At 44.6% G+C, this 26,458-nt stretch overlaps 1 protein-coding gene across 6 annotated transcripts in view; it reads left to right on the forward strand.

Annotated features, from left to right (window-relative positions):
- LOC147707970 (amine sulfotransferase-like) overlaps window positions 1-26,458 on the forward strand; it is a 429,743-nt gene that overhangs the window by 378,390 nt on the left and 24,895 nt on the right. For all 6 annotated transcript variants that reach the window (XM_086926779.1, XM_086926775.1, XM_086926780.1 and 3 more), the window contains one exon: window positions 8,199-8,379. In XM_086926779.1, the coding sequence (XP_086782905.1) occupies window positions 8,199-8,379 (181 nt within the window). The remainder of the gene's footprint in view (window positions 1-8,198; window positions 8,380-26,458) is intronic.

A 26,458-nucleotide genomic window follows, 5' to 3' on the forward strand; every position in this document is an offset into this window, starting at 1 on the left:
TAATTCGTGCAGCAGGTATCAACGCATGATCCATGCAAAAACATGCTAACAACATTTATGATCTTCTAGTTGAGGGCATCTTGGCTTTGTTATGCATAACTGAAACTTGGCTATCTGAGGCCTCTAACCCCTCCACTTCTAGTGCCATCCCAAATGGCTTTAAGATTCACAAGAAAGATCGTCAGGTAGGAGGTCAGGTAGGAGGAGGCCTGGCCGTTATCCTCAGGGAGGACTGGAATTGTTAAGGCCTAATGGTGAAAGATCAGCTGTAAGCAAAAGCCTTTCGCTTCTGCATCTCTTTGTTGCCCCAGCACTCAGTGGCTGCCAGGATCTGCTGTCTCCTTCTTAAAGACTTTAGATAAAGCTATCCCTCACCTTACACTTCTAAAAGATTTGCATAATGACAAACGGACAGATAGCGAGGCCATTGAATTTAGAGAAATGATGCACTCTCTTGGCATAAACGTTTTCGGGGGAAAGCTGACCCATCAGAGTGGACATAGAATTCCCCAATGTTGACATACTAATGGAGGACCAATACCCTTTTCTGATCAGACCATCACATAACTAGATTTACCTAGTAGCTCTCAGTAAAACTAGATCGGCTTCCAGACAGAATGGCCCCTACTGGGAAAGGTTTTAATAAGATAAATCCAGTGGAGTTTATGGGGACTCTTGATCCACAATTTCCAGCCTTGACTGGCGTGTTGGAGGATGATGTTTTACGATGTGATAATTGGATTAAAAATGCTACTGAGGAAGTGGTGTCAGCTCTCCCAAGTAGAGTAAGCAGAAGGAAGCCCTCTAGCCGATGGTTTTCTGATAAGCATAAAACTGGGAGAAACGGTGTATGATGCTGGACCTGAAATGGAGAAAGGAGTACATTTAGTGGAAAAAGAGGCATATAAACTGAAATAAAGCAATATCAAGTCTTAATAATAAAAACCAAACAAGTCTACCGTGCAGAGAGGATTGGAAGAGCAGGGAACAGATTGAGTGAGATTTTCACGATTGGGAAGAGTTTTATGACCCCATTAGCATGTGCTAGTTCCTATTCAGTCTCTGTAGAATGGTGTGAAAAGCTTGTGTGCTTTTTTATATAAAGATTCTAAGTAATCATGCCAGCCTGTCAGGGGATTTAAGACCAGAGAAGAACTCTTGGATAAAATAGCAAGCCAGAATGATTTTCCCTCCTCAGGCAAAGCTGAGTACCCTCAAGCCCACATCTTTAGAGTGCTCTCTGCAGACTTTGAAGGTCATCACATCTGGCTCGCCTTCTGATCTCTGTCGTCCTAAATACATATATCAGTGGCTGACATCAATGAAGACGGCAGAGGTACCCAGCTTGTGGAAGCAGGCAAAAATTCTTCAGTTGATAAAAAAGCCTGCAGCAGATCCGATCATCCAGCTAACTATAGGCCAATATTCCTATTTCTTGCTCTATTAAAAATTTTTGAGAAACAGGTTATTAAACAGCTTTCTAGCTATTCAGAAGAAAACACTTTGCTTCACTCCAGTCAGTCAGGCTTCAGAGCTAAACATAGTATGGAGACTGCACTTGTAGAGGTGTCTGAATACATTAGAGGAACTTTGAATGCTGGTGGGACTGGCTGTACTGATCATGCTAGATTTATAGCAACATTCAATACAGTCCTTCAGACAATGCTGGTAGACTCTCTCCAGGCGACTGAACTAACAGGACAGTCACTGGACTGGATACAATTCTTAGCTAAGAGGAGCCAACAAGTTTGGATTCCTCCCTGCACTGCCACTCCATGCGATGTACTGGTCAGAGTCCCTCGAGACTCTGCTCTGAGTTCTACCCTTTTTAATCGCATCCCTCTGGCTCAACTTGCAGTAACTCTGGGAGCTAAGGTGATCTCCTATGAGGATAATACAACGATGTTTTTCTCATGGGATAAGGGAGTTGAATTTGAGCGTGGTCAGATTAAATTCAACCTGACAGCTATGTTTCAGTTGTTAGCAACTGCCCAAATGCAATAAAGAGAAAACAGAAACTATCTTATTTGGGAATATTCCATCAGGTCTTTGTCAAACCTTTTGGCCAGATGATGCATCTGCCCCCGGACTTAGTCAAAAATCTGAATATTGCATTGGTCAACAGGCTGTCTTTCATGTCTCAAGTAAAGGGGTTGGTAGGCATTTGTTTTAGGATTATGAGGTCCTAAAGACATTTTTGCCTCTCCTATCTTTTTCAGAAAAGAAATTGGCCATCCAGGCATTTATAACATCTATAAATGATTACGGCAATGCACTGTATCTTGGCCTACTAGAGTATTTGATGAACAAACTGCAGGTGTTTCAGAATGCGGTGGCTCGACTCCTGCTAAATGATTCCATGAGAACAAATTTCGCCACATCTGCGAGCATTTAATTGGTTGCCCATCAGGGAAAGCGTTAAATGTAAGGCTATTGTATTAGTGAATGATTTATTATATCAATCAGGATCTGCCTATCTTAGAGCCATATTAGGTTTTCACAACCCCACAAGACAGCTAAGATCAGCCAACACATTTTTGGCAGAGATCCCCAGTATCAACAGGTGGATGGTCTGTGGTGTACCTAGGTTTGGCGGCTTGGAATCTGCTCCCTCTGGAACTACGGATTACAAGATATTTGTTATTATTTAAGAAGAAGCTAAAAATGTAGATCTTTGCATAAGTCTAAAACTCTTTTCATATTTTGATCCAGCAGCTTTTCGCACTGGGACACTCCTTGGTGTAGCTGTGCATGCTGTAAAATGTGATCATCATTCTGCAGATGCTAGCACCAGCACTAAGGTCTGATGCCCACATGACGTCCAGTGGCATAACGCAAACTAATAGGGCCCCCTGCAGAATGGGCTCAATGGGGCCCCTTTAATAGTTTCCCCCCATACTAGGCAGGAGCTTGCTCTGTTAAGCATAGTGGTTTTACCGAGTGTTCAACTATCTCTTATTGCATGTCTTGCATGGGTTCTGCAAGGCATGCAATGGCAAGGCTTAGAGAGTTAGGGGCCCCCTCCAAAGCCAGAAACCTTGGGGCACCCCTGTACCTCGGGGCTGTGGGGGCCTCTGTTATGCCCCTGATGGCCTCCAGTTCCTGTATCCTCTGGCTACCCTCATGAGCAAGGACTAACTTTTTCATCTCTAGCAACTGTTTGTATGTCTGCAAGGACTATTACGGCCATTTTTAATCAGCGCATGTTTTTTCGCCTCTGCGGCCAGAACATCAACTTTCAGCTTCACTTGCCTCTCAGCTCTTTTCCTCAAACTCCAAAGTGTGAATCACACACTACTTTTATACCCAGGATTGTGTTCAGTGGGCCTTTATTTTATAAATCTGTGTCCTCTATGTTCTACTCATCCTCCTCAGTCTCCTCTTGCTCTTGTTCTTCACTCTACTCTGAGGTGATATGTACTTACAGAACTTTATTCGCCTTGTCAACCTTTTTGCCTCTACTGCCCATCTATATATGCTTTTTCTGGTACATCACCTGGATCTCTCTGACTACAATTCTGGCAATGTAGACAGATATCCTCTGCAATGCAACCAAAAATGAAGAAACAAACATTTCTTCAAAATGGGTCTTAATAAAAAATGATTCAATCAAAGATGAAAAAAATGGGCACTCAAAAAGAAAAAAGATTTTTGCTCCAGAATCTGACAAGGAGCTATTTAATTCTCAGCTGGTAAGATTGTAAGTTAGCTCGTAGACATACATCTCATAACTTTCAGCCACCAAAACCACTATGAGATTCTGATTTAATAATTAAGGGAATGACCATAGAAAAATATTAATCTAGTATCTGAGAAATTCAAAACAGTTTCAATGGGAAAACTCAGGCTTACATTCTTGTACATATAGTACAAGGAATCAGGCAGGATGCTATGCATTAAGTTTATAAGCAGCACCAAAACAATATTCAAGTCAACTAACTGCAATAAACTACCCAAACAAATTTAGCAAACAAAAACAATGGATAAAATGGCACACAAATGTGTACATTGGATTATGTTTTTTAATTAAGAAAATGCCCATAAGCACATTGGTGTCTTAAAATGTGATGTATGTGCACTGCCAAAAGTGGCAAATGTCGGTGACCCCTGCCCCAAAAATTAGAACTATTTACCAACACTATTTAGCCCCACCGAAGCTTGGAGGGCACATACAAGGTCAAGTTACCTTACAGTTGGGTTTCATGAAAATGCTTCAAATATTCCAGGATTTTTCTGGGAGGACTCCAGCCCCAAATCCATAGTGCAGACAAATCTTATTACCCTAGCTTTCACTATAGGCAAGAATTCTACATTTGTCAGATTTTGGATTACTTTTAGCAGGTCACTCCTAAAGATCACATTCTTCTGGGGTAGCCTTCTAGATCTCCAGCCAACAGATTGCAAAGATAGGCTCAACCTGTTTCTCCATCTAGGATTTCCAGCACAATTACCAGTCCCTAATGATCTGATGCTCCTTCCTCCAAGATTCTGTTAAACAGCGTTTTTGTTTCTGGGACAGTAGAAGGCCAGTTTATTATATTCTTGGGAGCACTTCCAAAGCAAGGATAAAAGGAAATTGGGGATAGATCTGTCCTTCTCCAGGAAACTTGCAAGCAGATGTAATCTACTGTTTTTTTTGGGTCTCTCCAAGTCCACTTGTATTCATATGAGCTGTGGTGAGTTTTATCTAGTTCACAATAGGCAATGACCTGCGACAGCTCTGGGTCAAATGTTTAGAAATTCTCCATGTCCAAACTAGCCTTTTTTCTTTGCCGCATTTTCTGTCATTTCTTTGCAAACTGTCTCAGAAACCCCTGCTCTGTAGGCCCTTTGAAATGGCATAAGTAAAAGTCCAGTGTGTTAAGTAAAGAGTTCCCACCCAGGACTGTCTCTTGATAACCATTTATGTCTGGTTGTGCGGCTAGGTTTCCTCCCTTGGAGACAGGTTGACTATGAAGGTAAGTTCCAAGCTGCCTCCATAGTATTTTTTACCATATACCTAAGTGATCATACCTCAAAGACACTATAAATAACATCACTGATAAGCTCTCATATGACATCACTAAAACCGCAATTGGTAACTGTTAGACTTGGGACCCTTGGCGTGTTTTCCCCTGACTTTTTGCCTCTACCGCCTGCATTTCTTACTGTCCGATGGATTTTGTTTTTGCTGGCTTGGATGCTTTCAACACTTTGCTACTACTGATCAGTGTCAAAGTGCAAGTGCTCCTTGTGTAAGTTGCAGCTATGATTGCTTATCAATGATTGCAATATAAGATTTACTGGTAAGCCCTTAGTAAAGTGCACTGTGTGGGCCCAGGGCCTGTAAATCAAATGCTACTAGTGGGTCGGCAGCACTGATAGTGCCACCCACACTAGTAGCCTTTCAAATGTGTCTCACACCTGCAACTGCAGTGTCTGTGCAGGCAGTTTTAAACTACCATGGCGCCATGGCAAGGGCACCCACTTGCCAGGGCCTAACCTTCCCTTTCCTTCCATGTAAGTAACCCCTAAGGTATGCTCAAGGTACCCTCATTGGCAGGGTGCAGTGTATGTTTAAGGTAGGACGTGTACTGGTGTGCTTTAGAGGTCCTGAGAGTGAAATACTGTATATTTTGTTGTTCACTATTATAAGGACTGTCATGATGTGATTAAATGATTAGCTATGTTGGAGGTTCACAACTATTATACAACAGGTAGAGAGAGAGCTTAAGCTGTTTCCATATGGATAATGGGGCTTAAGGTAGGGTAAATGATCTGGTCATTTAAATCTATGTTTTATATTTCACATGTTATGCATTAGCCAATGTTTCCACCCAGAATGACCTAGATGTAGCACAGAACTGTGGCCCTGATTCACAAAGAGCCTCAGCACTCTGAACGGAGGCTCTGCACTCATAATGAGATTTCAGCACTCATGGCAGGATCTCCACAACAGGGAAACCTCAGTGTGGAGATCTCACCATGGGGGGGGGGGGGTTAGATCCCAATATGACTGAGGAGCCTCTGCCCCGAATAAACAGTCTCTTTGGGAATTATGGCCTATGACTTTAGAAAACTGTCTGCTATAGCATGGGGTTGCTAAGTGGCTTAAACAGTTGAACAGCTTGAGCAGTAAAATAAATGTACCACCTTAGATAGTGGTCAACGGATGTTTCTCATTGGAACTTTAACCCATTCCCTGCTCGGCACATTCCCCTGCTGTGCTGGGGGGAGGGGGGGCGCGCGCAGCGCTCCCATGCTCATGATAAGCTCAGCTCGTCATGAGCTACAGTGCTCCTGTGCTCATGATGAGCTGAGATCGTCACGGCCGCACCCGTTTCTTTAGAACGCTCAGCACAGTAGGGGAATTTGCCCAGCGTGCGAGCGTTCTAAAGGCCATAACGAGCTCAGCTCGTCATGAGCACTGGAGCACTGTAGCTCATGACGAGCTCGTCATGAGCACGAAAGGGGTTAAAAGAATGTGCTGCATTTTGACTGGAAATGTAGCAGTTGTTTTTGACATCTCCACAGTTAACAACAGGACAAAACACATAGATATAATACGAAGCAAATTAACAACATAACAAAGACAAAATTAGACAACAACGCAATAAACGTTAAAAATAAATTCAACACAACAACACAATCCAATAATACAATACAAAAAAACTAACAGAACAAACTGCAACACATCACCCCAACACCACAATGCCAAATAACAAATGTGTGCAAAATATTTTAGTCACACGTTGCCAACTCCTTGAATCTGCTTTTATATGCAATCGTAAAAAGTGTGTGCTCCGGGCAATGGTTTTTTTCACACCGGGGATATGAAACAGTGTTATTCAAAAGCATGTTGTGATCCAGCCCCTGGTGATTAGAGCCTTTCAATGAGCGCATGATCGTCTTGCAGTTTAAGGTTGAGTGTAGGTTAAAATAGAAACAATGAGCACCATCAATGTAAATCATAATTGGGGCTTCAGGTTGTATGACATTTATTTTTTAGGCGTTTCCGTCCCTATTTATCCTTATTTATTTTTTGTTAATTTTATCTGTATTTATCCATATTTATTTTGGGTCTGTGAAAAAAAGTAAGCTAAAACAAGTGTATTTCCACATTATTTTAACCAATAAATGTGCACTCTTACTTGAATGCTTCACAGGAATTGAATAATATGAACATCCCCAGAAGATGAATCAATACACTTATATGAAAACATGCACGTTTTAATATCTACCTTGTTAATATCTATTTCTATTGAAGCCTCATTACTAACATGTTTATTTCCAACATTTCTTACCTGTCAATCTGCACAGCTATTGGCCTGGCAGTCGTGACTGGCAGCATTTAGAATCACTCAAAACAGTCTAATTTCAGTTTTTACCCACATTTAAAAATAAATACACACAGGAAACTAAGGCCCTTATTTATGAGGCCTTGAGTCAGTTTTGCGCCGCCGGTGCGTCACTTTTCGTGACGCACCAGCGGCGTAAAATATGCGCCTTGTTGCTCCATATTTAAAAAGTGACGCATCTAGGTAGATGCGTCACTTTTTAAACCCCTGCGCCACATTATACCTGCGCCAGGTATAATGTATGCAGAGGGGGCGTTCCCCCACAAAAAGCCTAGTAATAGTGACACAGTGAAATCTATGAGATTTCAATGCGTCACTTTTAGGATGCTGGTGTGTCAAATTCTTGCGCCTGCCTCACAGCAGGCGTAAGACTGACGCAAGCCCTTTCACATGGGGCTTTCCCCTCCCCATGTGAAAGGACGCATTGCTGGAGTTGCGTCACTTTTGTGGCACACTCCAGCAATGCGTCACTTTTGCGCTTACAGATACGTGAGAAATACTGACGTATCTGTAAGTCCTTGCAACATGATGCGTCATACATTAAATATGACGCATCATTGGTGTCGCAAGGAGTGCGCAGTGAAAAGTGACGCATCGCTGTTTTCACGCAGCGATGCATCACTTTTCATAAATGAGGCCCTAAATGTTTTTCTGTCTGTATTTATCCGCAAAAATAAGTAAAAGTAAATAATAAATCTGCGCCAATGTGGGTAAAAACTCAAAACTGTTATGTTTTTCATAATGTTTTTGTAATTATTAAGTCGATGCTTTGAACACTTGACTTGATATATTGAACCTGTAGTCTTCTGGTGTTTTTTCCTAAAGAAGGCCTTAATACACCTATATTTATGACTATTTCAGGATCTTAAAACTGCTGTGCTAAAAATATGTGACTTTCTGGGGCAACAGCTGGATGAAGAGGCCGTGAATACTGTTGTGGAACGTGCTACATTCAAGAGTATGACAGCTGATAAGGGGGCAAATTATAAATGGTTACCAGAAGAAGTTTTCCTACACAACCAAGGACGATTTCTTCGTAAAGGTATTGATCGAGTACATTTGCTAATAGGAGAACACGTGTAGCATATGAATATAAATGTCTCTTTAATAATTCATCTCTAGAGGACCATTCTATTCTTGACAGGGATTTTTGCTTAGGTATAAACTTCAGTACAGATAGATTGGACTTGTTAGTCATTGTTTGTAGAGTGCTTTCTTTGCAAATTGTATTGCCTCTTGGCACTGAGAGTTTCCAGGGGTCTGTAGTAGTGGGAATTCCCTTGATATGGCCACACAACCTTTTTCTAAGTCCCTGTCCTTGCCTAACATTTCGTCCTAAGTAAAGGATAAGTAGTCACATCGCCTATATCCAATATTTGTGTCTGTCTCCGAGAAATGTTTGTGTACCCTTGCTCTGTGCCCTGGTGTAGTTGTGCGTCCGTGTTCGTTTTTAGCAGTGGTTTGCATATCTGCCCTTTAGTCTTCGACATAAGGCTTGAAGGGTCAATGTCTACAATGCTTCACTGTCTGTGTAAACCAAGGTCCTTGTCCCATGTGTTTCTGTAGCTTCTGTTAATGTATTTCATAATTACTGTGGGCAGTCAGAGAGCACAATATTCATTCCCAAACTTTTAAGGCATTTAATCTGATTTATATTTCATGGGATTATGTAATCTCTGTATAAACGCAAATCTCTAATTTATTTATATTTGCACACCCAGTCACTGATTATAATCATTAGGTAAAAGACATCCGAACTCGACTGCTATAAGTTATTAGAGTCAGTTCTGATGTCACAATGCTTGCTACTAGAACCAGCGGCCGAGGTGAAAGGCAGGTCTGGTCATGGAGCCAAATTGAAGCAGCTGTTTAGAGCAACGAAAAACAGAACATTGCTTTTCTTTTTCCCCCCTCTATTTTTTAGCTTACAGTGACAAGCAGAGAGAAGATGTTTATTTTTGCACTCCTTACATACTGATGCAAAAGCAAGAATTTGTCTGCATGTTTTTAGCCATTCCAAGTTAGTGCAAAATTTGCTTGCAAACTGCCTTGTATTGAACTGTTTATAATATCTGTTCACCAAAATTAACTACCAGGTTTTTTGATGTGTTTAATTTTGCACCAGAGGTTTTATTTTTAAGAGGTTTTATTTTTATTCTTCATGTTTGCAAACAAGCTTGCTCTTTCATATGAACCAAGGTTTCAACTTGTTTGTGGGAAACGTGATGGTGTGAGCATGTATTAAAGGGGATTAAGTACCCCCTGGTGTTCATGATAAAGATATTGCAAGTAACTAGGAGTTCTATAACCCTATAAAGGAACTTAGCCTTCAACCTCGTTCCCCTATATATTTATGGAACTCCTTGGAGACTTGCAATAATCTTATAGTGTACTGCAGGGGGTACTTTATCCCTAACATATTTATTTTACGGTTTACCCACAGTTGTTGCACAGGGTTTCAGACATTTTTAGCATCATCCATTAATTACATTCTTATCTGTCTTTTTTATCCGCACTAGGTATGTGTGAAATAGCATATTGTATTCAGAATTTCATGTAATTTTGCAAAAACTATGCAAAATGACATGTATGTCACTAAATGTGATTTGCATGCCGCACTTTTATTTTGCAGTTTTATATTGTTCTAACTAAGCCCAAAGGGGCATTGGAGCGCTTTACATGAGCACCAGATTTTATTACATATGTCAGATTATTATTTGTTTATTTTAAAAAGTCTTGGGAAATACTGACCAGAGACTGGTTTAAGTCGTAAATGTTTCTCAGCAAATCATTCCTGCCCCAACCAGTCTCTCACAGGTGGAAATCATGCAAAATTAGGCAATGCAAAATGTCAAGAAATGTTTGCCCTTCACATAATGTAAGATCTGTGAATGTTGTTAACTTCAACTGCGAGTTAAAACGTTTACCTGTGACTAGTAAGCACCAGGAGCAAAGGACAATCATTTGCCTGTATGAACTGAAAATAAATTGCTAAAACCGAATTTGTGAGAATAGAGAGAGCCTCTAAAGTCCAATTTTCACAGAGATAGGTCCCAAATAGTGTTTCCAAATTGTGCCCCGGCTATTTGAGACCAGTTTCTATTTTTGTAACAGACCCATATCGGTTAGTTTGACCTGCTGCTGGTGTTATCCCCTGTGTACAAAAAGCACTGTGACCAGTCTCGCACCTCAGTGCTCAGACCATTATGCGCAGTCCAGCATAGGATTTGTACTGAAAGCATACCCTTCCAGTACAAATTCCTATTTATAGACAAAAGAAAAAATAGCCAGATGAATTGCATGTTTTCGGTGCTCTGCAGCACACATGCACTGATAGCGTTCTGGGGCAATCAAAGCAGTTCCCTTTTTATCTGCTGCTTCCAGTAAGAGATAGATTTTGGAACATAGTTTGGTCCAACAACCTTAAATAGGATGTGTTTGTAGGGATCCTCCCCAAGAAATGTCAACTTGATGCAATTTGGCACAACATTCATTTGGCGCTATGAAAAGGACACCTTCCAATGGAAAGCACCTGTTGTATTAGAAAGTAAATCCCTGATGCTACTTTACACTGTGCTAGCACTGGTTGGTATTGCATCAACAACACTGCCTAGCTCACTAATTTGGTGGTACAAACAAAGCAGTGTAGTTTTCAAACTGAAATGAGCAGGTGACAAACGACAAATTATCTTAATGGCAAAAATGTTTTTAATGTAAATGTATTGGCATTTATATAGCGCACTACTTACCCGTAGGGTCCCAAGGCGCTTCGACCGCTGCGAAACCCTTCCTGGCTTCCCTGAGAGATGGTCCCTTAATGGGTATCTCCAGGGTGAGACCAGGCATCCCCGGCGGTCTGGTGGGGCCGTTAGTGAAGATGAGGCAAGCTAATGCCCAGAGTTGCCGAGTGTGATCGCTGATCAGAGTGGGCACCGAGGCAAGAGAATTATCGAGTCCGCTGACCCTGGTCCAGAAACCTGCCGCGCCGGGAATCGAACCCTGGTCCCGGGCCGTCCTCTGCTCTCGGGTCTGCCGCCTCTAACCAGTGAGCCACACTACTTCACTCTTCCAGGGGTGTACAACATTTGTGAAGTTATTTTTGGCCACTTTGAAAACTAAATGCAAAAGTTGGATTTAAAATTTTTTTTATTTGGACATAAAGCCCAGCAAAAAATGTTTTTGCTTAAGAAAAAATGTCTCACTTGTAAATATTCCTCCCGGAAAAGATTATGCACAGAAAATACACCTCAAAACTTTTTTGTCATGACACATTGCATGTAGGTAAAGTTGTTCAGGTTTGCAAAGCTTTAATGCACTAACTACCAGTTCTGCACTCTACTTAGAGTTAGAGAGGGGCTTCATTTCTGAAGCCAGAGCGTTGGTCCCAAGATCGGAAACCTCTGACCTCAGTGTGTGGTTACAGTGATGTCACCCTGCTGTATTCAGGGCAGCTGCCTCTTGCTAGATTTCCCTGCAGGGACCACCCAATTTCAATAATTGCAGTTCCAGACAGGAATGCGCCCAAGGGGGGGTTTGGTGGGCAGCCAAGCATTGCGAGGTCTGCCCCCGGGCAGATTCGGAGGGGGTGGGGCTAGATGAGCGCGGCTATTTTGTGGCTTTGGGCTACTTTGGGAGTAGCCCAAATTTTGAATAGTAGCCCAAGCTACTTATGGGGTTTGCATGCTTGCCCAGCCACGATTTTAGGTGTTGGTGGCTGGGAGCACAGTAGTGTCAGGTTTTTGTCAGGAGGCCTGTCAGGAGGTGCGAAGCTTAGTTTATAGCGTGGAGTTGAGTTTCTTGTGTTGAAGTGAGCATGTCCAGCGAGGATTTCAGGGTGCTTGAGGCCATCTGCCTTCTCAGTGAGGCTGTCCTCATGGATTATCGGTGGCTGGCCCTTTGGGCGGTTCGCTCCCCATGAGGCGCGCATCGGCAGGTGTGTCGGTCCCCGTAATGGCCTGCTTGCCGCCCCGCAAAACCCCCAAGAAGCAGGTGAGTGATCAGGGCCGTGCGTATGCCAAGAGCGTGGCACTGGTTTTGTGTCTGACGTGGTCCGGGGCGCTGGGGAGGAAGAGGCCTAGGGGCAGGCGGGAAGAAGGCCCGGCGGGGTACCGCTCCTTGCGTCTCACCCGCCGGGGACCGCAAACGAAGCCCGGCCGCTCCCGTAGATTGGGAGCGGCTGCTGGGGTGAGGGAGGTGGGGGCTGGGCCTGGGAAGAGCATGCAGAGGCCCGGGCCCTCGTGGAGGGGACTAAATGGGCGGGTCAGAAGGCGCAAAAGGGGAGAGAGGTGAGCCCCCTGACCCATGGGCATGTTGACAGGGGCCGCCCGCGAGTGAAGAGGGCAGCCCCTGCTAAATATGGTGGGGTGGGCGGCACGTGACAGGACGGTGGTGGTGACCTGGGCGGGGGATTGGATTTTAGCGAGCGTTCGGCCCGGGGGGCTTCGGAGAAGGGGGAGAGTGAGGGGGAGGTAGGCAGGGGGGGTTGGGGTGAAGAGGAGCGGGGATCCTCAGATGAGGGGGGCTGGGACGGGAGGGCTGGTGTGGACGGAGGAGGAGGTTGGTGGGAGGTGGGGGTTGATCTTAGCGTGGTAGGTAGGGGGTGGGCGGCTAGTACTTTGGGGATAGGGGCGAGGCGGAGCGGAATAGGCAGGGGAAAGTTAGTGGGGCCCAGCACACCAGACCTTCCATTTGATTTTCAGGAGGTGGAGCATCGCGGGGCACCAGACTTGGCAGGGCTGGGGACAGCCCACTGGCACCAAGGAGAAGCGAGGGTTGAGCCTTGGGCGGCGTGCCCGGTACTGGCATGGGATCCCGTTGAGGCCGGCAGAAGGAGGCCCACAGCGGACTCACTGGCCCCTACACCCACAGGGCCTCCACGGCCTGGGGACCAACATCGGAGGAGGAGCGACGTGAAAGTTGTTTTTAATGTTGCTAAGAGGCTGCAGTCGGCGGCGCCGGCTGGAAGAGCTGGTTGTTCTAGAGATGTTGATTTACTTTGAGGAAGATAGTATGGAGGAAGGAGTGTTGAGAGACAGAGAGGGTGAGGAGGGCCGAGTAATGTTGTCAATAGTGTATTGCCGGTGTCACGGCTCCAGGCGGAGCCCACGGGTCGGACATCACGTTGGGAGGACAGATTGGCCCCCCCAGAGGGGAGGATAACAGATTGGCGTGCGGCTTCGTTAGTTTCAGGTAAAAGGGCAGCCGGTGCGGCCACTTTTATGGTATCCGTGGGGTAGGGGGAGGGGTGGTGGATATAGGGGCAGGTTAGGTAAAGGTACGTACGTGGGGTAGGAATGGACGAAATGATTGAAGGGGCACTGGGGGACACAGGTAAGGCATCCCGAGGGAAGGTTAGCCCAGGTAAGGGCCCCACGGCTACGGGAGATGGCCCAGGTAAGAGGCCAGGAGACGCACAGAATAAGGGGTCTGGGGGTGACACGGCAGGACACGACACGACGGGGGAGTATGGTGTCAAATTGGAGAGTAAGGAGTTGAAGATAAAACAGTTACCTAATATGGATGTCACAAGGCCGTTGGGGGCGCATTTGATGTTGGCTATTAAGGAGCGTATATGGAAGGGGGAGTATGTGGAGATATTGAAGCTCCTGCACAGGGAAGTGAGAGCGAAGGAAGGGTCGAATGAGGAGGAGTATGAGTTATAGAAAAGGCAGAAGGTGCCGCTTACGATAGAGAACTGGACGGCGGCTTTCCTTATTTATGCCTGCGTATATTGCGAGCAATTCCCCAAGAGGTCAGTAGCAATGTTTAAATACATGGACGTTATCAGGAAGGCCCAGATTACTGGAGGGGGGTTATGCCTGGGCCCAATACGGCGAGGAGTTTAGGGCCCGCGTGGAATGGGACCATGAGGCAAAATGGGGTGAGCTGGACACGGACTTGTGACAGCATACAATGGGGTTAGAAGGTTCAGTGAAGACCATATTTATGGCTAGCTGGGTACCCATAGTTTATCAGCCCTTTCAGGGCTACCCCACCCAAGGGGGGGGCATGGCTAGGGGGCAGTAAGGATCCAAAGGGACCTGCTGGGATTATAATAAAGGATTGTGCACTTTGGAATATTGCAGGTTCCGACATGAATGCCCGGGCTGTGGGAAGAGTGGGCATGCCCTGGTTAAATGCTGGGGAGGTCAAGGTCAGCAGCAGGGGAACCAGCAGGGACACATAGGGGGTTTAGGTCTGTGAGGCGGGAAAGAGACCAAGGGTCCAAGGGACCAAAAGGCTCGTACACCGGTTAAAAAGGACAAGTTGGTCTCAGCCCTGCGGGGATATCCAGAAGCGGGGGCTGCAGAACGTCTGCCGGTGGGGTTTATAGAGGGGTTTAGACTAGGGTACAATGGACCAAGGATGAGACGTTGGGCTGACAATTTGATGAGGGCTGCATGGTCGGACCCTTTGAGGATGGGCCTCTGGACGATTTGATAGTGTCCCCCATTGAGGTGGTGCCAAAAAATGAGAAGGGGCAGTTTTGGCTCATACAACATCTGTTGTTTCCCGAAGGTGGCTCTGTAAATGATTTTATTGATGAGCGAGAGACCACGGTGTCATATTAATCAGTTGACGCAGCCATGTCACTCGTGGTTACTACGGGCGCAATGCCAATGCTGGCAAAGTGCGACATCAAGTCAGCTTTCCAGCTGCTTCCAGTCCACCAAGATGATTGGGGCCTACTGGGGATCCAGTTTAACGGCTGCTGGTACATGGACAAAGCACTGCCGATGGGCTGCTCCATATCTTCTGCACTGTTCGAATGTTTCAGTACGTTCCTACTATGGTTGTTCACAGAACGGACGGGTCACCAAGGAGTAACGCACTACTTGGATGACTTTTTCTTTGTGGGCACCCCAGGCTCCACGGACTGCCAGGATGCACTGGACAGGTTCCAAGAGATCATGGGGGAGTTGGGTGTGCCGTTGGCACCGGAAAAGACGGCACTGTCCTTTCTAGGAACTGAATTGGACTCGGTGGCGATGGAGACACGCTTACCAGCTGATAAACAGAGGTACAAAAGGGGGTGGTGATGGACGGAGCATCTGAATCAATTAAACACTCACACCCAGTCAAAAGATCTGGGTTTAATCCATCACCGTTCTTTAGCCCACTCTGCCACCCCAGTTCAGACATGGCCATATGCAAATCAGTCTGACCCTGTGCCTCATGGGAACAGTCCAGCCCGAACTGCCAAGCCATGTCTTCCCTGGACCGGAAACAAGCTTCCGAGGACCGGTTTCTGGCATTCCAGCTGTCTTCAGCCCGGCTTGCTTGAATCCAGTGGCAGAGTGAGCAAGGGACTCATGTCTGAGCATACCCTGCCACACTTATGGCAGCCAAAAGTTGTACAAAAGGGGGTGGTGATGGACGGAGCATCTGCATCAATCAAACACTCACACCCAGTCAAAACATCTGGGTATAATCCATCACCGTTCTTTAGCCCACTCTGCCACCCCAGCTCAGACATGGCCATATGCAAATCAGTCTGACCCTGTGCCTCATGGGAGCATTCCAGCCCGAACTGCCAAGCCATGTCTTCCCTGGACCGGAAACAAGCTTCTGAGGACCGGTTTCTGGCATTCCAGCCGTCTTCAGCCCGGCTTGCTTGAATCCAGTGGCAAAGTGAGCAAGGGACTCACATCTGAGTATACCCTGCCACACTTATGGCGGCCAAAAGCGGTACAAAAGGGGTTAGTGATCGACGGAGCATCTGAATCAATAAAACACTCACACCCAGTCAAAAGTTCTGGGTTTAATCCATCACCGTTCTTTAGCCCACTCTGCCACCCCAGTTCAGACATGGCCATATGCAAATCAGTCTGACCTTGTGCCTCATGGGAACAGTCCAGCCCGAACTGCCAAGCCATGTCTTCCCTGGACCGGAAACAAGCTTCCGAGGACCGGTTTCTGGCATTCCAGCCGTCTTCAGCCCGGCTTGCTTGAATCTAGTGGCAAAGTGAGCAAGGGACTCACATCTGAGCATACCCTGCCACACTTATGGCGGCCAAAAGTGGTACAATAAACAGCAGCAAATGTTGGGGCTGCTAGCAGCTATGTTGGCATGACATAAAGTCATGGTGACAGAAATACAGGTGCTACTGGGTCATCTGAATTTTCATGCAGAGTTGTGAAAGTAAGGCGGACTTTCTGTAGATGACTGGGCAGGGCATTGGCAGGCCGGAGGCAGCCGCATCATCATGTGAGGCTGTCAGCAGGGGTGAGGGAGGACCTGAAGATGTGGCAGTTCTTTTTACTGAACTTCAATGCCGTTCCAATGATGCGAGGCGATGACATGGTTTGGGACGTGCAGATCTTTTCAGACGCAGCAGGGAGCGCAGGATTTGGACTGTATTGGCGGGGCAAATGGTGCACGAAACGGTGGCCCCCTGAATGGGCGGTGGGGGTCGAAGCATAGCTTTCCTGGAGGTTTTCCTGCTGGTGGTGGTTTATTTCACTTTGGGACTTGCTGTCCCACAGGAGGGTGACTTCAGGATAGACAACATGGCAGTGGTTGAGATTGTGGATAGGCAATCTGCAAGGGATGCACAAGTTTTGAAGTTGCTGAGAGTGTTTGTGCTGGGCTGTTTGCGGCATGATATTGCCTTTTGCGCAGTGCATGTGCCAGTGGTGGACAGTGACCGCTGATGCTTTGTCTTGGTCACAGTGGGGGAGACTCCGTGGGCTAGCCAAGGACACGGACAAGACCCCGACCAGCATGCCGCCGCATTTGTGGTACGTAGGCAACAGGATGTTGTAGCTGGTTCTAGGGTCACTGGTGCAATCGACGAAGGTGGCATACACGACGGCATGAGAGGAGTTTTTAGGTTCGGGGGCAAGGTGGCATGGTTCAATGGTGGGTCAGCAGCAAGATGTAAAACAGTTTAGCCTGTCTATAATCGAGAAAGGGCCCACGCGAATCACAATACCGGGCAAATTGTCACCGATCGCTTTCATGGGTAAGCTCATGTGGGGTTATGCGCTGTCGGCGGGGGAAATTGGTTTGCGCATGTTGGAAGGGGGCCCCGGAGTGTGGGCGGGTGACTCGGGTCAGGAATCCCCTGTCCTGGGATCTTTTGGGGAGAGTGTTGCAGTCGTTGCTACGGGTATGCAGGGATGACTCGGAGCTTTGCCTATTATCCACATTGATGTTGTGGATGTTCGTGGGGGCCTTCCGGGTTTCGGAGTTATTGGGTACCAAATGGGGTGAGGGCTTGTTATGGACCGAGATTTCCCTCCGGGAGCACAGGGTATGTCTGTGGCTGAGGAGATCAAAAACTGATCAGAGGGGCGGGGCGATGGGTCTCTTTACAGGCAGCCGTTGATGGCTTGGCCTGCCCGTATGGGTGCGTGTTGAGATGGAGGGCTTTGGCCTCAGACACATCGGGTTTGGTATTCAGGCATGCGGATGGGCAGACGGCGAAAGGGTCGCAGCTCTTAGCTATATTGAGGAAGGCCTTGACCCTCCTGGGCCTGATGGGAAATGTTTTGGTTCTCACTCACTCAGGATCGGTGCTGCGTCAGAGGCGAACAATCGGGGTTGGGGGCGAGGGGACATTATGAGATTGGGCAGGTGGGCATCTGACTGTTACCAGCGTTATGTGTGCAGTGCTTCCATCTATTTGCTTTTGATTCCCGTATGTGGGACTGGGCTAAGATCCCATACGTTAGCAATCTAATATGAATTATTTACATGAGTTTTTTTTTCTTTTTTTGGATACATTGTATACTTTACATGTGAAGGGTTCCTTTTATAAAAACTGAGATGCTGATTTGCGAGGTGCATGTTACACCATGAAAAAAGGCATGGGCATGGGTTTTCCGCCAATCCCGCTCCGCCACATGGGCCCAATATATCTCCTTGATTAATTTTTTGCTGGGAAAAACGGCTCCTTACGAGTTATCCCAAAGGGATTGGAGGCCAAGCAAACATAACAAAATTCTAAGATCTTTTAACCATTTAATCCTGTGGAACACATCGGCTTCGATAATTGCTAGGAAGCCATCGGCATAGTGTTTGAGCTCGGGGTATTCCAAAGCCTTCTCCAATATAAAATCGGACGAAGCCTTGCCAGGTCTCCTACCGCCTTCCTACCCAAATCATATCTGAGGGGAATCAGAGGGGTACTTTTAGGAAGGCCAGTAATTGTTCTGAAGAACTTGTTCTCTGAAATCTGCATTAAGTGGAGATGCCCAAATCCCCACAGTTCCGCCCCATATAATGCAGAACCCAAGGCTTTTGCTTCGTATACCTTCAATTCATATATATTTTGCAACAATCCTCCCTTTTGGATAGACCTTTCCAACATTAATGTGAAACCAAAATATATATATGTATATATGAAGGAAACATTAATCACATATTTTTGGATTGCATTACACAGTTTTGCATACATCCTGATGAGATCATTATTATATCGACAGGCAGTTATGATACCGGCAGCATACTCATAATTAGGTGTCCAGCAAATATTGTTTGCTTAATGCAAAGCATAAGGCTACAGTGTCACTTAGTCACTCAGTTCCCGGGTACTTTCAGCAAGTGTCAGTAATTTAAAGGCATGCAGCGAGCGGTCATCTGTTTCCCCTCCTGGTCCGCAGTCGTCTTGTTCAGGGCCGGTTTCACGGACCTGCCCTGCGCTGTCCGCTTCAGTCAATTTTTCTGCAGGTGCAGACCATCACTTTTCTTCGAGACTGCATTGTGTACTTCACTCAACAGTATCAGTTGATGTTGCATCCATCTGACAATTTACGATGGGCCCACATGGATCGTAGAAATGGTCTGGTCTGTCCTCTTCTTGACTGCTGTGTTGCTCAGGTCCTCTGGTGACAGATGGTCATCAATTTCTTGTACCGTGCTCTCAGGCATTGGGGTGCTGTCCTGCATCTTGTCTCCTCAATACATTCATGGCGTTTGTTCACCGTCTGAGGTCCAGTCCACCTAAAACTAAAAGAAACAGCTTTTATTTTTCTCGCCATTACCATATCTCCATAATCGCTTGAGAAGTCTTTGCTACAATGCAGGCAGTACTAAAGTCAGAGCATCAGGTTATTACAGCCCTGTTCCATCAGCTGGCTTTACTAATAATCTGTTTTTTTGTTTATTTTTATTTTGAAGTTCATTTACTCCTGGTCTCAAGTTGGAGGGTAGTATGGGGCATGCATGTTATACTTTATTCCCAAAAACAACCTCTTTATCATTGATAGAGCGCCATGTTATTCTGAAAATTGTAGGGGTGCAGTATGATCACTAGAAGTCAGTACCCGCATATTTAGAGGACCATGTTAATGTGTGATTATTAGAAATGTAGTACTAGGCCGAGAATGTTGCAACATGTAGTAGCATGCTCATATTATTTGGAGAATAATGTAGTGCTTTAACCGAGAATATGCCTTATGTAATACAGAAATTATTGTTTCCTGTCTAAACTGTTGCATTAGGAATAAGCGTGCCATATTAGAAGTTGCACGTGTAGGTTGCTTATTAATGAAAACATGTGATGCTCTAACATGAGAAGGAAAATGCCTTAGAAATATAATGAAATGCAATGCTTTGGAATGATTATTGTAATGCTTATGTTGTAGTTTTAGAAATGCCTGAGACATGAAAAAACCAGCAGAGGCCTAACTGTGTTTTCTTTGCTTAGCTAACAATGTAGACCTGATCTGTATTTTTCCTTGGGAAAAGGCTCCTGTTCGCAGTTGAATTTCAGCTTGTAACTTAGAGTGTATGCAAGGTTGTTTCTCATGCATTTCTGTTGCAGGTGCAACGACACGAAGCTTGTTAGGTAGAATAAGCCATTGTTTAGAAGTTAGGTTGGTAGGAGTGAGAACGAAGTGAGTGGATCGGACTGCAGAAATGCTACATTTGGCAGAAAAGGTACCTGGGGCCTAAGGACACAGCAACGGTTTTTGGATGAAGATGGAGTCTTGCTGGAAAAACCAAGGATGAAGCACCTGCCCAGAGAGGTGTGTTCAGGGCGTGTTTACTGTCTTTGGGATTTTGTATTAGGGACAGCACCCGGAGGGTGGAGAGCAGACTTTAGAGCAGATCTCGAGGCGTAATGTAGACTTGGAGCAGATTTGGGAAAAACCAGGCAGGAGAGGCGTGTAGGAAGGAGCTTCTTAGAATGAGCTCTGTAGCTTAACCTACTCCCCTATGGAAAGTGAGTGAACTTCTTAGGAAGTCTTCACTGCTGACACCCTTTTTCTATTGCTGGGAGGGATGCTAAGTAGGGATGTCACCTTAGAGTTAGTGTAGGGACAGACTAACCTCTTTCTTTCTTTTTGTTAAATGTAGTTGAGACTTCAAGCAGGAACTGTAATTGTATGTCTAATACTTCTTGAGCTTACGCTGATTTTTATCTTGAGTCGTCTGAGACTCATCCGAGAATCATGTTTGTATTAGTGCCGGTTTATTTTCTAAACCTCTTACTGAGGTGCTTGTATGTCCAGTTATTTTTGGCTTTGTAATACATCTTTTACATTTCATTTCGTAGTCAGTGGTCCTTCCAGAATTGGATTGATTCTTTCATTTGGAAATTGTCATAAGTATGAAATTAGTGATCTTCCCTTTACACTTCTTAGCAGACAAAAAGATTCAGGCGGATTTCAAGGACTGGTAAAATAAAAATCTAATTAAGAATCCCCGCCTTACCAGCATAAACGTAGTCACTAAGTGATCTTCTATCGCTATTTATGCCCTAGTGGGTTCCTAACCTTGGAGAGATGGCTTTCCTGAAGTACTGCGCCTCAGTTGCTGCATTATTTTTCCCTGTTGGATACACCTCCATTCATTTTGAAAACATATCCACCCACGCCAGCAAAAATTTAAATCCATTCACTGGGAAGAAACATGCATCTGTGAATTCATCCTCCCTTGTGCAATATCAGAGGGTCCTTGCTCCAGTCTTGTAAGGGAAAGGAACATACTGTGTGGGGACATGGGCATCTCATCCTGGTAGGCCAATACTCTCTTCATTATCCGGCTCACATCCATCATCAATCCACCCTCTATGTTCATCTGGTGTTGAAGACCATTGTGCTTTCTTTACATTAGCTTGGAAGAATTGTCTCAGAATGGGCTGTATTTTTGGTAATGCTTTATTCATTAATCCCATCTGTACTGGCTGTAACATGCTTTCATTTAATGCTGTGTCAGCGATGGCATCATCTTTAGATAACTTAGTATTAGCTCCTGTGTTGGCGTCAAATGTATTACCGTTATCTTGGTGTATAATAGTATTGCTTTTAACATGATCCTTACTAAAGGACCATTTTTAATAAGGCGCCCTGCTTCTGTTATGAATCTGTGATACTTCCACAGCTGGCCACAAATAATAACTGCAAAGCATAATGTGAGTTAGTGTAAATGTTAACAGTTTTACCCTTGACCAGTATTCATGTTTTTGATACATCATACAGCTCATCTTATTGGGTAGATGTTCCAAGTGGCAGAGCTGCACTTCAGCTATTGCTATAGCATACCCTGCTCTGTAATCCTTGTCTAACAGTCGGCTGGAGGATCCATCAGTGTACCACTCCTATAGTCTTTTTTTTCTAATGGTGTCTAATCTTGGCGTGATGCCGATTTCTACAATCTCAACAACAACTTACTTATGGGTCTTATCTGTTTCTAAGAGAATGGATCTCATCAGAATCACCTATTGCAGGTAATACTTTTTCCAAATTAACAGGTGGGCCTCTTATTATGACATTACAATTAGACAACATGGTGCCAATATTACCTGTGTGCCTGCCAGCAGAAAAATGTTGTGTCAATCCAGACAACAACAACAACCATACCAAATGTGGCACCTAGATAATACATGTATAGTCCAACACAATCAGAGCTGTCCTCTCCACCATCACAGCTGCTGACCCCTAATCACTGCAGAAAGCAAAGTCACATAGTTGTGTCCCACAGGCCTTTCTTTTCCAGCTGTGTCAGCACACCATTGGCAGCACCACTTCATTTGAAATGTTATTTTGCTCTTGGAATATTACACAACCCAGGTAAGTCACCTCTTTTTTTTCAGAACTGACATTTTGACAATGAGGCTTCTCTTTTGGAGGTAGTTCAGCAGAGCTACAGTGCATTTTTCACAAGCTTTCATAGGTCTCAAGTGATGGAGATGTCGCAAGGAGGTCATCAGTCTACTGCAAGACAATGCTACCAACTTAAAGGCATAGGTGGCCCAAGTCTCTCTGTACTGCCTGTGCATTGACATTGGGACTCAGAAGGAACGAAGTGTACTAGGTATCCCAGAACGACAGCAAAGAGGCTTTCACTCCGTAGATGGACTTTAATGCTAAAACCCACTGAGGAGAGAAAAACACTCTGCCTCTACAGGTATAACTAATAATATACTGGTGTCAGGCACAACAGGCTCTTAGGGAACCACACGTTAGTAAGGTAATCACTTAATGGGGACAGCATGTTTTCACCACCCTCTCTTTTTTTAAATTTCATTTATTTTAAATATCAAATCAAATCAGTCTTTATTTCGATATTTTCAATTATTAAAGACACAATAAAACAGTACGATGCCCATTATTGATTTTCAATAAAACATGCTATATTAGGAAGTTGAAATAGATGTTCCTAAAAATGTTAAAAAGTTAAAACAGTATTTGACATTTAATGATATTACACATATAATCCCTAGTATAAATGTGCTGCCTTGGATATACAGTATTTCATAATCTCAACTGCTAAAGGACACTAACATAGTGTACAAGTCAGATGCGAATTTAGTACAAATCCAAGACTACCCAAATGAGAATATATATAAACACTTAAAAATTCATAAAAAACAGGGTTGGAAATTGTAGCAAACATTTGGCCATTGCTATTACTATATCTTCATGCAAATTTGTTTTTATTATGCGAAGCGCAGTTTTGCTTGATCTTGTACCAAGATTAGAACAGATCAGCTTTTTCCATTAATCTCTGGGGCACTTGTATGCTGGGCATACAAACAATATGTGCATAATAAACTCATCCATCGTTAGGCATAAAGAGCATTTGGTATCAATTACATTTTGCCATTTTGACGTACAGGGTCTGAGCCTACTCTAAACTGATGAAACAGTTTCCTGTCACATGGTCTGGAAATAAAGTTTCAGTATGCTTCAAACCTTGTTTCAAACTTGTGCTCCAAAAAAATACCAGTAAGGGAAATATTTTGTGTAAGTGACATGGACTTGATGACTACAATATTCCAGTATGCTTCCTTATTATCTTATTTTGATGGAAAACAAACTCCCTACTGGATTCTCCCACAAATGTCTAAGCCCCATATCAACCAGCGTACACCTGATCTTTTGCAACCATTTGATTTTACATGACGAGTCACTTTCTCTTACATATTTTAGCGCGTTTGCTTAGGGTAACAGCTCCGTCGTAGTCCAGAGCCTTCTCCGGTACGCCATAGGCCTAAAGCGAGCTATCTCATCTGGTGCAGTGCAACCCAAGTCTAAAAAGAAGGGTTTAAGCGGAGTAGATTGTGGGAGACCTGTTAAGGACCTCGTGAACTTATTCTGGGCTATGACTAAGGTGTTAAATGGCAAAGCCTAAGAGCTCAGCACCGTATAATATTGAGGCCCTGATCTTAGCATTATAAATTATTTTTGGAGGGCCTACCCGCTTAGTTTGTGAAAGTTGGTGCTCTTTTAATAGGACCTCTGCAAGTTGGGCATGCTTAAGAGCCATTAAGTCTATCTGGAGTTTCCAGTTTAACCTCTTTCCCTGGGTAACCCCAGATATGTGAAAGTGTCACTTTGTTCCAATAGAGCATTGTCCACAACTACTCTCCCTTTCACTGTTTTATGTCAATGTAAGACCATGAATTTAGTTTTATCTACATTGACTACTAACTCATGGTCATTGCAGAAGACCGTAAATCTATCCAAGGCTTCTTGCAGTCCTATTTGTGTTTTGGATAGAATTAGGGTATCATATGCAAACATTAATAGAGGTACCTTCAAGCCGGCAAGTGTAGGTGTATCTGTTGAATATGTTAAAAAGTAAGTAACAACCCTAATAATAAACAATGAAAAATGAGTGGGAGCCAGGAAGCACCCTTGTGGGACTCCTTTGCTTACTGGGAACCGATCCATTAACTTTCCCTGTGATCCCCAGCGGACCTGAGCGTAGTTTGACTCATGCAGTTTTACAAGTATATATGGAAGTTCTCTAGGCATCTCTGATTCCTTTAATGATTTCCATAATTTATTGCGGGGGACCAAGTCAAACGCAGGTTTTAAATCTATAAAACTGCGTATATAGTTCCCCCAGCTATGATTATGGTACTCCAGAAAATCTGCATAAACCTAAAAACTTGATCAATGGTACTAACATTGGGGCGGAAACCAGCGTGTAATGTTGATAGAATATCATATTCACCTATCCATGTGTTAATTCTGCTAAGCACGAGCCAGGCCAAGCTCTTTTGCATTGTGTCTATTAAGCTTATTGGCCTATAATTACTTGGGCAAGTGTGATCCCCTTTTTTGTATATTGGTATAATTTCAGTGCCACACTAACATTCAGGGATAGAAGCCCCTCTGGCCATAGCATTAGCTAATGTGTGAATATATTTAATCCAGTTGGCTCTATCATGTCTGAATAGATTGGCCGGGATGCAATCCAGGCCGGGTGCCCGGATTGCATTGGGATCACAGTTTCAATCTCCCCAATCCCAAAGGTCAGCATGGTATCAGGAACTATTTCAAAATTATTCTTAAGGCTGTCTGGTGTGGCAGCGAATTGTGCCTGGAAATAGGAAACCCACTGTTCTGATGCTACATTGTTAACCAGGGTTTGCCTAGTTTCACCACTGCCCCATTTAACTGTCTCCCAAAATTTCTGCATATGTTTCCCGTTACTTGCTTGCAGAAGTTCATTCCATCTTTCATCAGCAAACTTCTTTTGTAGCTTCATGTTGGGCTTTTTTGTACGCGGCCCCTGCAATTTTGATCTCGGCTATTGTTTTTTCCCTAATGGCTTGTGACAGATGCTTATACGCAACTCTACAATCCTTGTTGTACCAGTTAGCTGACTTTTGACCTTCTCAACTACTCGATTTTTTAGTCTTAACAAAAAAAATGTAAGCTTTGCAAACAGCTCTTCATGTGCCTTTAGAATCACAGTATCAAAGTTATCCGGGATATGTAGGGTTGAAATGGCTGTTAGTGTGTTTTTCCACCGCAATCTTCATCTGCTCTAAGGAGTTATTGTTATCTATTAGTGTTGCCTATATTACCCTTTGCATATCATTTGTCATAATTACATCTGCAGTCACTATCTCTGTCATTTGCGACTGTATACCCAACCCCTTTGTCTGTAAGGCTAGTAATAAGGGGTTAGGATCACTGTTCCCAATAAGCTGTGCGCATGTGCATGCGCGCACATCTGTTTCCCGGAGCGTGCAGTGCTGTGTGTGGAGCGCGCACACACACAGCACATTCCGTGAGAGCGTTCGCACCGCTTACTTTTAAAAAGCAAGCGGAGCGAAAAAAAATTGTTTCCGGGTTGGTGAGAGCTTCGGAATACACTAACGTCCACAGAAGATGAGGGAGCGGCAGGTAAGTATTGCGGCAGCCTGTGTTGTTATGGAGGGCACTTATTTCTTCTTTTGAATGTAGAGTGCGGCTGTCGGCAGATTGTGTGCTCTTGTTTAAGTATTTATGTTAATTGCAGCGCTGTCAGGAACTGCGATTAACAAGAATACTTGAAACAAAAGCACATAATCCGCCGACAGCCGCGTGAGGACAGCCCAGCATGTCCTTTCAATTAGCCCATTTCCCCAATCCCCCTGCCAGAGTGCGAGGGGGAGGTAGGAGGAAGCCATGCGTCCCACTGCAACCAGAGACGATTTAAGGCATGGGCACAGCAGAGTCTTGCCCTGGTGACCTTAAATAATTCTTGAACAGATTGCAGCAAATCGTGTTTTTATTTTTCCCGCAGCTGCCCAACACCCGCCTTTACCACTTTCAGGCTGGCAGCGACCAGGTATGAGGGGGAGGAGGAAGAGCAAGGATCTATTAACCTCCTGAGGCGCGGGCCAGAAGCCGATAAAACAAAAAATTACATACATGGAACTCTTGTGTAA

This window comes from Lissotriton vulgaris, chromosome 6, assembly GCF_964263255.1.
Source record: "Lissotriton vulgaris chromosome 6, aLisVul1.2, whole genome shotgun sequence".
Lineage (NCBI taxonomy): Eukaryota > Metazoa > Chordata > Amphibia > Caudata > Salamandridae > Lissotriton > Lissotriton vulgaris.